The sequence below is a fragment of the Strigops habroptila genome, chromosome 3 (assembly GCF_004027225.2).
Source record: "Strigops habroptila isolate Jane chromosome 3, bStrHab1.2.pri, whole genome shotgun sequence".
Lineage (NCBI taxonomy): Eukaryota > Metazoa > Chordata > Aves > Psittaciformes > Psittacidae > Strigops > Strigops habroptila.
Genome location: NC_044279.2, coordinates 4,520,014 through 4,533,135, shown reverse-complemented (window position 1 = coordinate 4,533,135; position 13,122 = coordinate 4,520,014). Strand labels below are relative to the sequence as shown.

General features: G+C 46.3%; 1 protein-coding gene across 2 annotated transcripts in view; it reads right to left on the bottom strand.

Annotated features, from left to right (window-relative positions):
* LOC115605644 (store-operated calcium entry regulator STIMATE-like) overlaps window positions 1–13,122 on the bottom strand; it is a 35,430-nt gene that overhangs the window by 11,181 nt on the left and 11,127 nt on the right. For both annotated transcript variants that reach the window (XM_030480398.1, XM_030480397.1), the window contains exons 2-4: window positions 10,776–10,824; window positions 9,475–9,570; window positions 7,341–7,462 (exon numbers count right to left, since the gene is read on the bottom strand). In XM_030480398.1, coding sequence (XP_030336258.1) covers window positions 7,341–7,462; window positions 9,475–9,570; window positions 10,776–10,824 — 267 coding nt within the window. The remainder of the gene's footprint in view (window positions 1–7,340; window positions 7,463–9,474; window positions 9,571–10,775; window positions 10,825–13,122) is intronic.

The following is a 13,122-nucleotide window of genomic DNA, read 5'->3' as shown; positions in this document are numbered from 1 at the left end:
ATTTGGGATTGCATCAGTGAAAGGGAACCCAACACACCATGAGATGCCAATACTGTGGGACAGCAGCAGACTGGGAGCTCTGCCCCACTCAGCCTAATACTGTTGAGATGTGGCAGGGGAAGACAACACCAGAGGTTTGCATAAGCTCTGGCCATAGAGACCAGCCGGTCATACCAGGGCTTAGTAAGAGCTGGTATCCAACCGAGCCCAGCTCTAAGGGAATCTGCTTCCCAGCAATGGCATATGTATATTTTTCCTTATTCCATCATTTGTTAGCAACGTACCAAAACATCTGCCTCATCGCAAAGCTACGGCTAACAAGTAGAGACATCCAGCTAGTGCCTCCAAGCCAAAGATCACCCTGCATCCCAACTGTTTTAATTGCTCAAGCCATGATTGAGAAGGAAGCAAAGGAGAGAAGAGGGAAGGACCGGGAGGCCAAGGGTGCAGAGAGGCTGCTGAGCTTGAGGACAGCAAGCAGAGAGCTCCCAAGCAGCAGGCACAGAGGGAGGGAAGGAGGAGGGAGGCAGGAAGGTTACGTGTGAGCACAAACAGCAGAGCCCAGAGGATTTCAGGAGCACACGTCTGTTCCTTGGCAGGCAACAGCATATTGGGTGGTCTGAGGAGGAGACAGGAGCAGGGTTACAGGCAGTTAAAGGCCGTGTCAGAGAGGTTTGATCCTCCTCAAGCATGGACAGCTTCTCCTGATAGACTCAGTGCCTCGCTGTCTTTGCCACAGGTTAGGTACAGCGTGGCTTTTTGCCCCGTACCCCAAGAGCAACCATTTCTCCTACATCAGCCATCAGAGCCCTGAGTACAAACAAACCAGGAGAAAACAAACATCTCCATCATGTCCTTCCTGCATTTGAACTCTTTCCCTTTTGCTCTGTGTTGTCAGCTGTGCTCTGTCCCCCACAGGGAGACAGGGCTGACAGCCACAGCACCCTTTGCAAGTCAGCTCTTCTGTGCTGCAGTCGTGATGGCACTTGCGGATCACTTCCCTCTGTCATCTCAGCTTGCCCAAAAAGCAGCAGGAAGTTTGAGATCTCTCCCAAATACATGCCCCTCTCACACTCTTTTGGTGGTAGGAGGTCACTACTATTCATAGAATGGTTTGGGTTGGAAAGGACCTTTAGATCATCTAGTTCCAACCCCCATGCCATCACCACAAACAGTGGGATATGGTTCTTCATTCTGCACACTGTGTACTTAGGCAGCCCCAGCCAGGTTTTGGCTAACCAGGCTGATACAGAGACACTAGAAAAGACAACCTGCTTCTTAACCCACCCTAGGCATGGACTTGCCCCTGTCTCTCAGGTTAACAGCTCCTCACACCAAAACTTTTCCCTTTGCTTTCATTTGAGAAGCAATCCACCAAATTGCTCATGAGTTTTCTTGAACCTTTGGAAAAGGAAAATCTTTTCTCCCCTTTGCTAGAGAACAGTTTTTATTGTGCGACTCCAAGATCCCATCTAGAGAACCCCAATTCTGTGCCCCAGTTAAGCCAGCTAACTGTACAGGGCATGTGCAAGTGGTATAGCAAGGCTGCACTACCGGGCAGGACAGACCTGCATCCCTTACTACCCACCACATCCCGCCTTGTCAAAGGTGCCTCAATCACAAAATGGAACTTCAAATATGAGTATTTCTCACTCTGGTCTTTTCTGCATCACCTACAGAAGATGCTGTGAATCTCCTCCACAGTTAGAGGGACATCAGCACTTCTTACGTGCCCAAGGTAGACAGTGGAAAGCTATGGAAAGAGACAGACAAACCTATGGAAAGGCTATATTTGGCCATCTGTCACCTTAAGCAGCTCAAAATTCCTAGTTTTGCAACCTCTTCCTCCTCCTTTTCCATTCTGAGCTTTGTTTTCAGACTATGGGATGAGATGTTTCTGTACAGGAATCCATCCTGGAGCACAGAATTAGATGGGACTCAATTTCCACCCCCTAACAGGAAGATCAGTGGTTGTTTCCACAGTTACTTTTGACTGCATCTTGGTCTCCCAAGGACAGGAGGCTGCTCTGTACCAAAACAACTCAGGACAAAGATGATACAGCAGCATATCCCATGGGGCTGCAAGGATCAGCTATAAACAGACATAAATCAGTGGCTCGTTTCCTCTTCACCAAGGATCTCAGCTGGCTGCTCCTTACCTCAGCAGGTTTGAAGGACCACTGATCCAAGTGGAGTGGCCACCATCTAAGTTTAACTCACTACTAATTCATATAACTCTGACTAACACCAGTAACATACAATTCACCATCTATTGGCACCTCATCATGGGAGATGGAGCCTTTGGTGTGGTCCCTGGACAAGCCCATGAGACGGACTGGCCACATCTCCTCCTTCCACAGTTAGGACGGAAGACTGGAAAGCTTGAGCCTATCCCAGCTACCCATGCACCTCATTTAGATGCTGGCTTCCTATAGTAAGATGGTCAGAGGCATCCTCAGATGCAATCTAATGTCTTTAATGGATCCAGTGCTGTCCAGAGCTGCCCTGCTCCATGGATGGAAGAGGATTCACCTTACATGAAGTGTTTCCATCACATAAGTCTAGGTGAGCATCTGAAGGACTTTCTGCCACACAAGACAGCCAGCCACCAAAACCCAATCTGTTACCTGGAGGCTAAAACACATGAAACAAAAACCCCAAACAGCTCTCCTCCGCTGTGTTCGGAGCTTCCCTTTCCTCATAGAGGAGCGGGGAACTGGTCCAGAGGATCTTTGCAACCTCCACATCACACCTCTTAGGAGATCACATGCATCATGCTCCCTTTGAACACCTCCAGCTTCTTGTCCCCAGCCCAATAGAAAGGTAACTCAGGACATGTCAACTCTATGTACTGACTGTACCACCGACCTCTCCTTTTAGCTTAATAAAGCTACTTATAGCCATCCTGATAGAAACATCCTCCTTCACCTTCACTGCAAAGGATGCACACACTGCATTTAGACTTTGCTCCTGCAACAGCATTACTGGTGCTCTCCACCACCAGCAAAACCTCCTTGGTGCAGACTTAGGACCACCAGTGTCCAGAAGCGCACTCAAATGCATGTTTTAGATATTCCCCTTGTGTGTGGGAGCCCAGCTGCTCGCACAGCACAAGCAGCACTGCTTGAGGTATTCGAGTTGTTACCACACAACAGGATTAGTTTTAATCCACCCTGTCTAATGTACCAAGCTGTCAGCATAGCTCACATGCTGCTGCCAAACAGCTTTATTTATGGTCTTTTGGGGACTGTGTGCGCACTGAGCAGGTAGGAAAAAAGCTCAACCACAGCCAAAGTGGAGTGTTTGGGGTGGGTGTGAGAAAAACAAGTATTTGAAAGCACTGAAAGTTGTGCTGGGTGGCATGGTGGGGATAGAAAGAGTCAATAAACACATCTTATGATATACCCAAACGCTACCTCCAAAACCAAGGGATGTAAGTATCAGTGCCAAGTACAGAGGAGGTTAAGAAATAGCATCTGAATTTCACAGAAGTGCTCAGAGGGCAAGAACAGGTTTTCAGGGGTTGGGACATGATGCATCAGAGCAGCCAGGTGGGTCCAGTGGACACCCAGACCATCTCTGGCATGTTCTGCATCTGAACTAAAGTGATTGCACAGCTGGAATCAGTCCCCAGTTTGCTTTGTCACTGCTCTGGGTCTTTGGTCTCTGGAGACACTGCTGTTGTAATGGGATAAACACTGCTGCTGTCATCCCGATCCAGCAGGTTCAAAGGTTTGCATCCCTGCTCAGAGCAAGGGACCTGACCACACACTTGACCATGTGAGGATGATCCTCGGTCCTCTTTTCCCCCCTGGTCCTGGGGTGGAAAGGCCAAGCACGCTAAGGACAGGACACCCCCTCAGGTTAGAGCTATTTTCAGCAGTATTTCCTCAAGCACCAGCAGCCAGCTCCCTTGGCTGCTCCAGGTTGTGGGAATAGTTGTTGTACAACATTTCCATAACATCACAACAGGGCCAAAAGCAACCTACACGGGTCCTCAGTTCAACTCGGCAGCTGGCACAGAGCATAGTCTTCTATAACTAAGCTTGACCAGCAGAGTTCAAGAAGCCACTAAGCAGACTTTAAAGGCCTCCAAGCAACATGCCTTTCCATTTCCAGACAGTGGATGAGCACAGAGCATCAAGCTTAGACTAATCAGTGGCCACAACCAAGTCATACACAAGTCAACATCCAGAGAGATGTTTTCAAGCAAGAACATCCTCTTTTTCTCCCCCTTATTTCTTAATGCTCCTCTAGAGCATTTTACTTGCACATTGCAGAAACCATCTCTTAATGCAAATTCATGGCATGTGTTTACTTTAGAAATACTGGAGTACTTCTTTTAAGTAATGCTTTAGAGTTATTAGACACAATTAAAATGCTAGGATGCTACAGCCATCCAGAGGTTCCCTCTGAGAATCTGGTTATTTCCTTAGGATGGGGGAGGAAGAAGAGGGCAGGGCACAAAGCTGAACCAGGCTTCATCTGCATGCTCTGGCTCCAGCCAGCTTCTCTCGTGCTCAGTCTGTATAGGCCCAGCAGCATCTCCAAATACCTTGAGTATCCATTTCAAGTCCTTTGCAGCTTAAACTCTGCTTTCTCTTCCGTGCAGAAATCCCCTATGGGGAGAGCATCTACAGACATGGTCTGCTCCTACCCTGCTAGAGCAACGGCGCACAGACCATTTGTGGAGTTTGTTAGCTTTGAGTGTAAGGTGTAAGGCAATCATCATTCCCCAAAGCCTACTTGAACCCAGATGAAGAATAAAGCTCTCCAATCTTTGATCTTCAGAGCCAAGTATCTTGAGAAGAGACAGCAGCCTTTTAAAATGCAGTTTCCTGTGCTTAGAGGCAGTCCAAAGAGTAATCAAGAGCTGCTGGACAAAGATGGAGGAACATAAGCCTACAGGAGCCTTTGAGTCTCCACTAGCTAAAAATAGGATCATTCCTGGCTGAAGCAGCATTTGGCTAAGAAAGGCTGATCTCAGAATGGCTGTCTCCTCATTTTTGGAAATATGGAAATAATTGATCTTTCTAAACAGTTCTGGACAGTTGGATGCTTAAAAAAGCGGCACAGATTTAGGTGTTTTCCCTTTCTTTTTCTTTGCTTTTCCATTAATGCAGCTACTGCAGTCACACAAGGAAGAACCACCTGAGGCAATGAAGATGAGTGTACTAACAGCAGAGAAGAAGGAACTGCTGGAACCCAAACCAAAGGAGAACTGCAGCAGTTTGGGATGCAGCCAAAAGCTGGAGGGTCAGAAAGGAAGCAGCTGCAACAGATTTCCCCCCAAACACATCCCAAAGACCATGCAGGTAGATGGGTACTGGTTATACCGGACAGACACAACTGATCTTTCCCGATAGCTGGAGCAATGGCATTCACCACTGTCTGCAACACTGATTTGGTGCTTCCCTTCTGCCTTTCCTCCTCCGCAGGACTGCAAGAGATGCTTTTGCTCCTCAGGAGAATTGAGGGAAGCAACATGAAGTCTGGTACAGCAATTAGACCAGAAAATGAGTCTTATTGCTGGAGCCGGTATCAAACCGTGCAAAGTTTACTGGCACCTTCCAAGCTGTTTTGGAAGTTACTTAACACCAGAGCTGAGGACAGCAGTGTTTTCCTTCCCTAGCCCTACAGCAGGATAGCACCAGACATGCCACTTGACTCCTACCTAACTTTTCCATTGTTGTTACCCTGGCCAGAGACTTATGCCAAGAGCAGCGCTTGGTGGATGGGATATTGAATCCCCAATTCAAAGGCTAACTTCAAGCGACAGCAGTAACTTCTATTACTATTAATGAAAGCAAGAATTCCTCAGAGGAGTGAACTGTTTCTGTGGTCTAAGCCAGCCCTTGCAAGGGGCCAGCGACAGCTCAACAGAAGTTCATTACTGCCCTGCAAGGTTAAAGCAAGCTGTCAATACGCTTTAATGCTTGCTTCTGCTCAACTGCAGACGTGGCACATGAAGCTGTGCCCTGGGATGGCTGCGGTTGGGCTTCGAGTCCTTGCTGCTCAAAAGGGGAAAAAATGCCATCCCTGAACCAAGAATAACTGAATTCTCTGCTGTCTCATCTGTATTATGTTAGCACTCTGAGAAAGAAGCCACTAAGGAAAAATAGGTAGTCCCCACCAAATTCATGCTGTCAGGGTGCTGAACCAGCTCTGGAGACAACTACAGCCTTTAAACTTTCTTCCTCCCTGCCACGTCCCATCATTTCAACCCATCTGTTGTCATTTCATTCCCACTAGCTGCTTCTGCTGTCTCACAAATTCAACTGGTCCTGTGCCATGACCCATTTACACATGCTGAACATGAGCCTGAGCTCACAAGTCAGTAGGGTCTATATGATAATCCTCATTTGGCCCAGGTTGCACGAGCTCTATTAACAGACCAGCTACTAAAAATACAAGGGAACAAGACTACCTTCAGAATAGACTTTAAGGTCTTAAAGGTCGGAATATGATTGATATGAATAGGATATATTTTCTAGTAAGACTGAATTTGTCTTCATATTAGATATAAAATACATAGAAAATTATAAAATATATAACCAAAATATGGGGTTGGAACTAGATGATCTTTAAGGTCTCTTCCAACCCAAACCATCCTATGATAAAACAGACCAAGGGTTAATTTCCCCTTCCTTGCAGGCACAGAGCAGCACTGCTCTCCTGGAAGCTGGCTCTGCTCTTTCTGAAGAGAAGTGCTACCCTCTAGTGGGGTTGGCTGAGAAACGCTTTGCTGAAGCTTTTTCTCCATCTCAAGGCAGGAATTGAAGAGAAAAGCAAGACTCTGGCATGCATAAAGAATAATCATTTTTTTATGATAAATAATTATTATTAATAAAAAATCAGCTGGCAACCCCCACTCCCCCAACCCCACAAGTCATTTGAGAACTCAGGTTTGGGGCCAGGTTGGGTCCTACTGTCGATGCCTACCACAGCTCCAGGCAAATACAAGAACTCCTCCATGTTTTGAGATAAGAGTCTAGGAAAAAACCCTGAGAACACCTCACAATAGTCACAATCACCACCCCCAAATGACTTAATTTATCATATGCACGTCTTGGGCTATATTATCCACCAAAGGATATGTTCTGCTTTTCATCGCTAACCTGCTATGCCCCAAGTGTGCTTGGCAAGGCAGCACACAGAAGTACCTACAACCTAGTGATGTCCCAGCATTTAACACCACACTAATCACTACCACACTCCATGAGCAACCTGAAGAAGGGATAACAGATAAGGCTGCTCATGTGTTTTATCCCCAAACTGTGATTCCTCCCATTTTCTTCTCCCCATTCACAGCTGGGAGCAGTTATGGTTATAACACCTACCATATTCTCCGAAGACCAGGTATGTGTACTTCTTATGCTGCACAATCCAGGAGACAACCTTCACGCCAAGCCAGATCAGCAGCATCCCCAGTGTGGCATCCAGAATGAAATTAATAAGGTAGCTAAGGAAAACAAGGCAGCAGAGGAAAATTCAGGTTTCAGTTGTGTTCTTATTCAAAATCTTTCTTGTTTTTCCAATATAGGGATCCATAAAACACACCAAGATTTAAAAGAAAACCCCACTTAACAGTCCAAGTGCACTTCCTTTCTCTTTTACTGGATTTTCCTACAGCCTTAATAGTAATTTCCTACCTTAAAAGGCTGTTCAGCAGAGAAGGAAGCAGGCTCCACCAACTCTCTGACACTGCCCATTTACTCATACAGCATTAAATACTTCCTGGGCTAGCCTTGCTTAAGAGTTACCCCGAACAAGGAGGCTTTCCATTTGCAGCATCATTTGTCCTTACTAGGATGAAATCCCACGTTTCAGGGAAACGGAACCAAACATTCCTGGAATTTCATACCAGGAAATAGAAGCTTCTTGGACACCCCAGCTGCTCTGCAAGCTGTGCAGCAGGAGAGGAATAGTCCATTTTACTTGTAAGAGGCTCCTATGAGCAGATATGTAGACTGAGAGGCAAAAGGTCTTAGGAAAGGTGATGGGTCCTGGCTCAGCAACTGGTATCGTGGGGTTCCCAAAAGCCTCCAGTTCAGGGTCCCCACTGCAGATCCAGGAGCTGAGCCCATCCCTAACAGGAGATTTGGGCTTGACGGGGTTGCTCTGCAGCTTTGGATATTTAAGCCTCACTGGACTGAGCGCCAGCAGCAGGAGACCTGCAGTGACCTTCTGGGGATTGCATGGTCCGAGCTCTAATCCAGGACCTGGTATTTTAATGAACTCCAGAGGAAAGAAACATCACCCAGACTAGTGTTTTCTGGCCAGTTTTCCATTACTGGAATATCTTCTGCCAGATGAGGCCAGATTTTTACAGCGTGAAGACAATACCAGGCACAGAGCTACAGGAACGAACATTTCCTTTTCCACAACTTGATCCTACCTCTGAATAAAGACACTGAAAATAACAATATCTGCTTTTGAAATCATGACATTCAGTTTTTCTATATCTGACGTCTCTGACGAGCTTATTACAGGTTCCAGCTGCTGAAATTGGAGTATTCTGATACAAACACAAGGCTCTGATGGCTTACACTGGGCAGGACACAGCGTAGGAGCCTCAAAGCTCAGGGACAGGGCTGCAGAGTTTTAGGCTGCCTGGTTCATGATGATAAGCCAGCCAGCACAGGGAGACTTAAAACACACATTAAAACCCAAAGGGCGCTGCAACAGCACAAAAGGGTTTATTTTAAAACAGTGCCTGTTTAAAAACCCAACAATAAATCATTTCAGAGGCTATATTTAGCCCCAAACGTGTGTCTGTTTAAGGAAACATATCAATGTGCAGCACTTTAATACATAAAAAGGACAGGAGGCTTTCAGCAGCACTTTGAAGCCTAAAGGAGTTTATCAAAACAGGATAAAGTTAATTCTGAAACTAAATTTGTAGCTGTGAAGTGGCTGGTCTGAAGTAAAGGTGGCACTTCTACATTAAGCCCAAGGTCTGGCTTAGAAAGCCCAAAAACAGGACTACAAGCGGTAGGTGAAAATGAACATCCAAACTCCACATCCTTACATTGGATAAAGGCCTTCACCCACACAGGAAAGCATTCTCAATACTGCTCTGATGCCAGCCAAATTACAATCACTGCTCTGTCCCTGCTGCCACACTGGTGCTGATACAAGCCAGGATGTTGTTGGCTTCTTGGCTGCCTGGGCACAAGCTGGCTTGTGTTTAGTTGCAATTCCTCAGGACAACACTGCATTATTTACTGCAGCTTTTTTGCCAGTATATTTCAAGGAATTTCTGATCATCAGAAAAGCATGGTTATGCTACTTCATCCCTATCAGACTACAAAGACCAGAAGACAAGCCAGATCCTGAAAATGAGCTCAACATGGTTTATCCCCACTTAGTCCTTCAAATAGATCAGTTTCCACCATGTATGACATTTCCCAACAGGCTTGTTTCTTCCTTTTACAGACGTAGGACATGAATGCAAGCACCTTGTGTACTTACAGAGAGCAAGGGTCCTCTTCAGTGAGATCCGACAGGAAAACATTGGCAAAGTGGATGAAGAGGGAGCCTATTGCTTGCTTGGAGGTATCATAAAACCTTGAAGAAAAAGGCAAGAAGATCAGTGTCCTGGAGCACCAGCAGCAGAGCAGTCACTCAAGCAAAGGCCCTGCATGGATCTGCTTCCCTCCAAGATGCATTCTTGATGCTCAAGAAGCTGTATGTGAAAGAAGCCTGCAGCAAAAGGCAGTTCACCCTCCATTGCCCAGCCTCTGTTTCCCTAACTAGCAGTAGGTGAAGGGAAGGTGTTCAACTACTTACAGTGTTTGCACCCATTCACAGGGAATTAGACTGAATTCCCAATTTATTATAGAGGAAGAACCAAACTGAGGAGACTGACTGGCTTTTCGTCACTAGCACTGGCTGGTAGCTCCATGCTGCCAAGCCATCCTGACTGTACTTCAATCCCAACCATATTCCCACCTTTCATCAGCCCATAAATCTTACAATATAGAGATCCTTTGTAGAGGTGTCCAAGTTGACAGTGATAACCACCTACCTTACATCAACACACAGCCTGGGCTACGCCTGAGCTGGGCCAGGAGACACCAAAGAGGTTAATTGAATTGAAGAACAGGACTTGACCTTGTCTGGGAGACAGTCCATGTGCCAGCAGATTGGAGGGGACCAAAACCTCTCAGTTCAGCCACCTACAGTAAAACCAAGCTTTTCTAGAGGAGCTAGGCAGGGAATTTTACTTCCAGGGAACACCAGCTACTCTATTGAAGTTTCCTTGGGAAGCAGAAGCAGAGCATTTCATTTAATGACCAAATGGGGCTGTTCAGCCTGGAGAAGAGAAGCTGTGTGGAGACCTCAGAGCAGCTTCCAGTATCCGAAGGGGGCCTACAAGGATGGTGGAGAGGGACTCTTCATCAGGGACTGGAGTGATAGGACAAGGGGTGATGGGTTCAAATTGAAACAGGGGAAGTTCAGGTTAGATATAAGGAAGAAGTTCCTTACTGTGAGGGTGCTGAGGCGCTGGCACAGGCTGCCCAGAGAAGTGGTAAATGCTCCATCCCTGGCAGTGTTCAAGGCCAGGCTGGACAGAGCTTTGGGTGACACGGTCTGGTGTGAGACGTCCCTGCCCATGGCAGGGGATTCGAACTGGATGATCTTAAGGTCCTTTCCAACCCAAACCATTCTGTGATTCTGTGATATTCAGAGGGTCTAGGAGATTGTCAGTATAAGAGAAAATAATATTACATATATATGGCCTTTTCAAGTTCCAAATTAAAAAGTCTCACCATATCCTCCAGGGACGCCTCTCTTCCTTTGGTTCCTTAAATCGTTTTACTGCAAAGACAATTAGAGAGGTTACATCAACCAGCAGAGCTGAACCAATACACAAATGATACTCAAGTGCCAACCTTCAATGCAAAAGCAGTCAAAGAACTCTAGAGGACCCTCAGTATTTCCCAGTCTAAAGTAGAGCAAAGCTGAAGGACCTCGCTCCCAACTAATCAGAGCCAAAACATGCACCCGCAGGTCAGAAGGATGCACAGCAGAGGTAGGTGTCCGATTCTGGCATCCTTCAGCAGCAGCATGTTCATGCCATGGGAAGTGATCTAAGGGAAGCTAGGGAGGGTTCATCAGTACCTACCAGCCCTAGTAATTCCTCCAGGCAAACAAATTATGGTACTGACAGTGAAATGATCATGGCCCAAGAGTCCATGAAGCTTTTGGGTCATAGCAGTGCAATAGTCATCTCCTCCTTGTAGACCAGAGGACCTTCAAGGAAGCAAGACCCTGCACACATCCCCAGCATAAAGGTACCAGTGCCCATCCCAAAACCCCTGTGAGCTGGCATGGCTCCATACCAGCTAGTATTAAATCATTATCTCATTACACAGTATCTTGCATGCCCACTGTGGAGTAGTGGTCTGAGACACATGGCTTCAGTACCACCAACCATACGCCCTAAAGATATTTTTTATCTTTTTTTAAGATAAAAAGAGGCCAACTCTTCATTCCTTTAAAACACTCAAGGCCAGGTTGGATGGGGCTTTGAGCAACTTGGTCTAGTTGAAGATGTCCCTGCTCACTGCAGGAGGACTGGACTAGATGAGCTTTGAAGGTCCCTTCCAACACAAACCATTCTATGATTTTATCTCCTAAATTCTCCATGAACTGAGCATTGCAGAAGCACCTCAAAAGGTCCTAGTTAATTTGACACAGAGCTCTGATGCTCTCCTTGGGCTCAACCAGCTTTTACATGCACAAACAGGAGCTACTAATGCAAAAAAACCAAGCACCACATCCCATGCAGAAGCCATTTTTGACTGTTTTGATGTCATTCCATCTAGCAGCCTGTTTTAGAAAGCACCAGCTACCACACCAACTCTTCTCCCTTTAAACCTACAGGTACCAATGCTCTGGAACAAGCAGATGTGGAAGAGGCTTTTCCACTATATTTACTAATATTATATTAATATTAACTAATTAGAAGAAAAAATACCCCAGAAGTAAAGGGCATTCAGTGGCACTGTCTTGCTTTGTGGTAAGGTTGCTGACAGCTACCTTAGGTTGCTGACAGCTATCTAGAGCTGGAGACATAACCATTACAGCTGCTGCCCCAAGCATGCTGCCTCCAAACCTGAGACAGACGCAGAGGATGCAGATGTCCATCCATGCCTTGGCTGCTGGAACCATTCTCCTCCTCACCAATGCTAATGAACTGAAGACGTGTGGCAGCTTCAGTCTACCACAATCAGTTTCCAAACATACTGCCAGCTTGAACAGGATCCAGAGTTAAAAATAAGGAGCTGTGATGTTTCTGGAGGGAAGTGGACAAAAAGAATAATTCCATGCATCCTCTAACTCCTGACAGTCTGGGTATGAGAGCAGAGCTGCTGCTTGGTGGTGCCAGCTAGTGAAACCAGGAGCCTGAAAGCAGCAGAACGCACAAGTATGAATCAACGTGCAATGTACAACCCTGTTACAGAAACCACCCCAGGAGTACCTATTGTAAGCATCAATCACCAAATCCTTCTATTGATCCCAGCTCTGCCCAAAGCCAGGCAGATCACTGCAGTGAGTACTGACGAGCACACAGACTGCAGAAGCCCAAACACATGATCAGGTTTTATCACCACTAAGTCTTCACCCTTGGGAGCCCTGTAGCTCCTTCAGAAAGCAACCAGAAGCCAGAAGAGACATACGCCATCCCACTCATCACAGCTATTCTTTCTTCATCCCCACCTCAACCTCATGTAATCAGCTACTGCCTTCAAATGTACAACCAAAGGGTCTTTTTTCACTGCTGACAGTTCTTGGCAAATGAGGACACTTCCCAGCACAACTTTGGGATATGAAGACAGGGACACAGATAAAAGCAGGGACATCGGAGCCACATGCTCTCCAGCAGGGTAAGGAGATGCGCTTCTATAGACACAAGTTTCCTTACTGCCCATGGGAGAAACTGGGCACAAACAACACCTCTGGTCCGGTTTAGATCACTAAAACCGCTGATCAGGCCAGCACAATTTGAAACACAACTTGATATCCAACTCCTTCCAGATTCACACTGTACTCACTAGTTAGTCTTACAGTTAATTAAACTGCAGAGAAGCAAATAGCTTCTGTCAAAGTAAA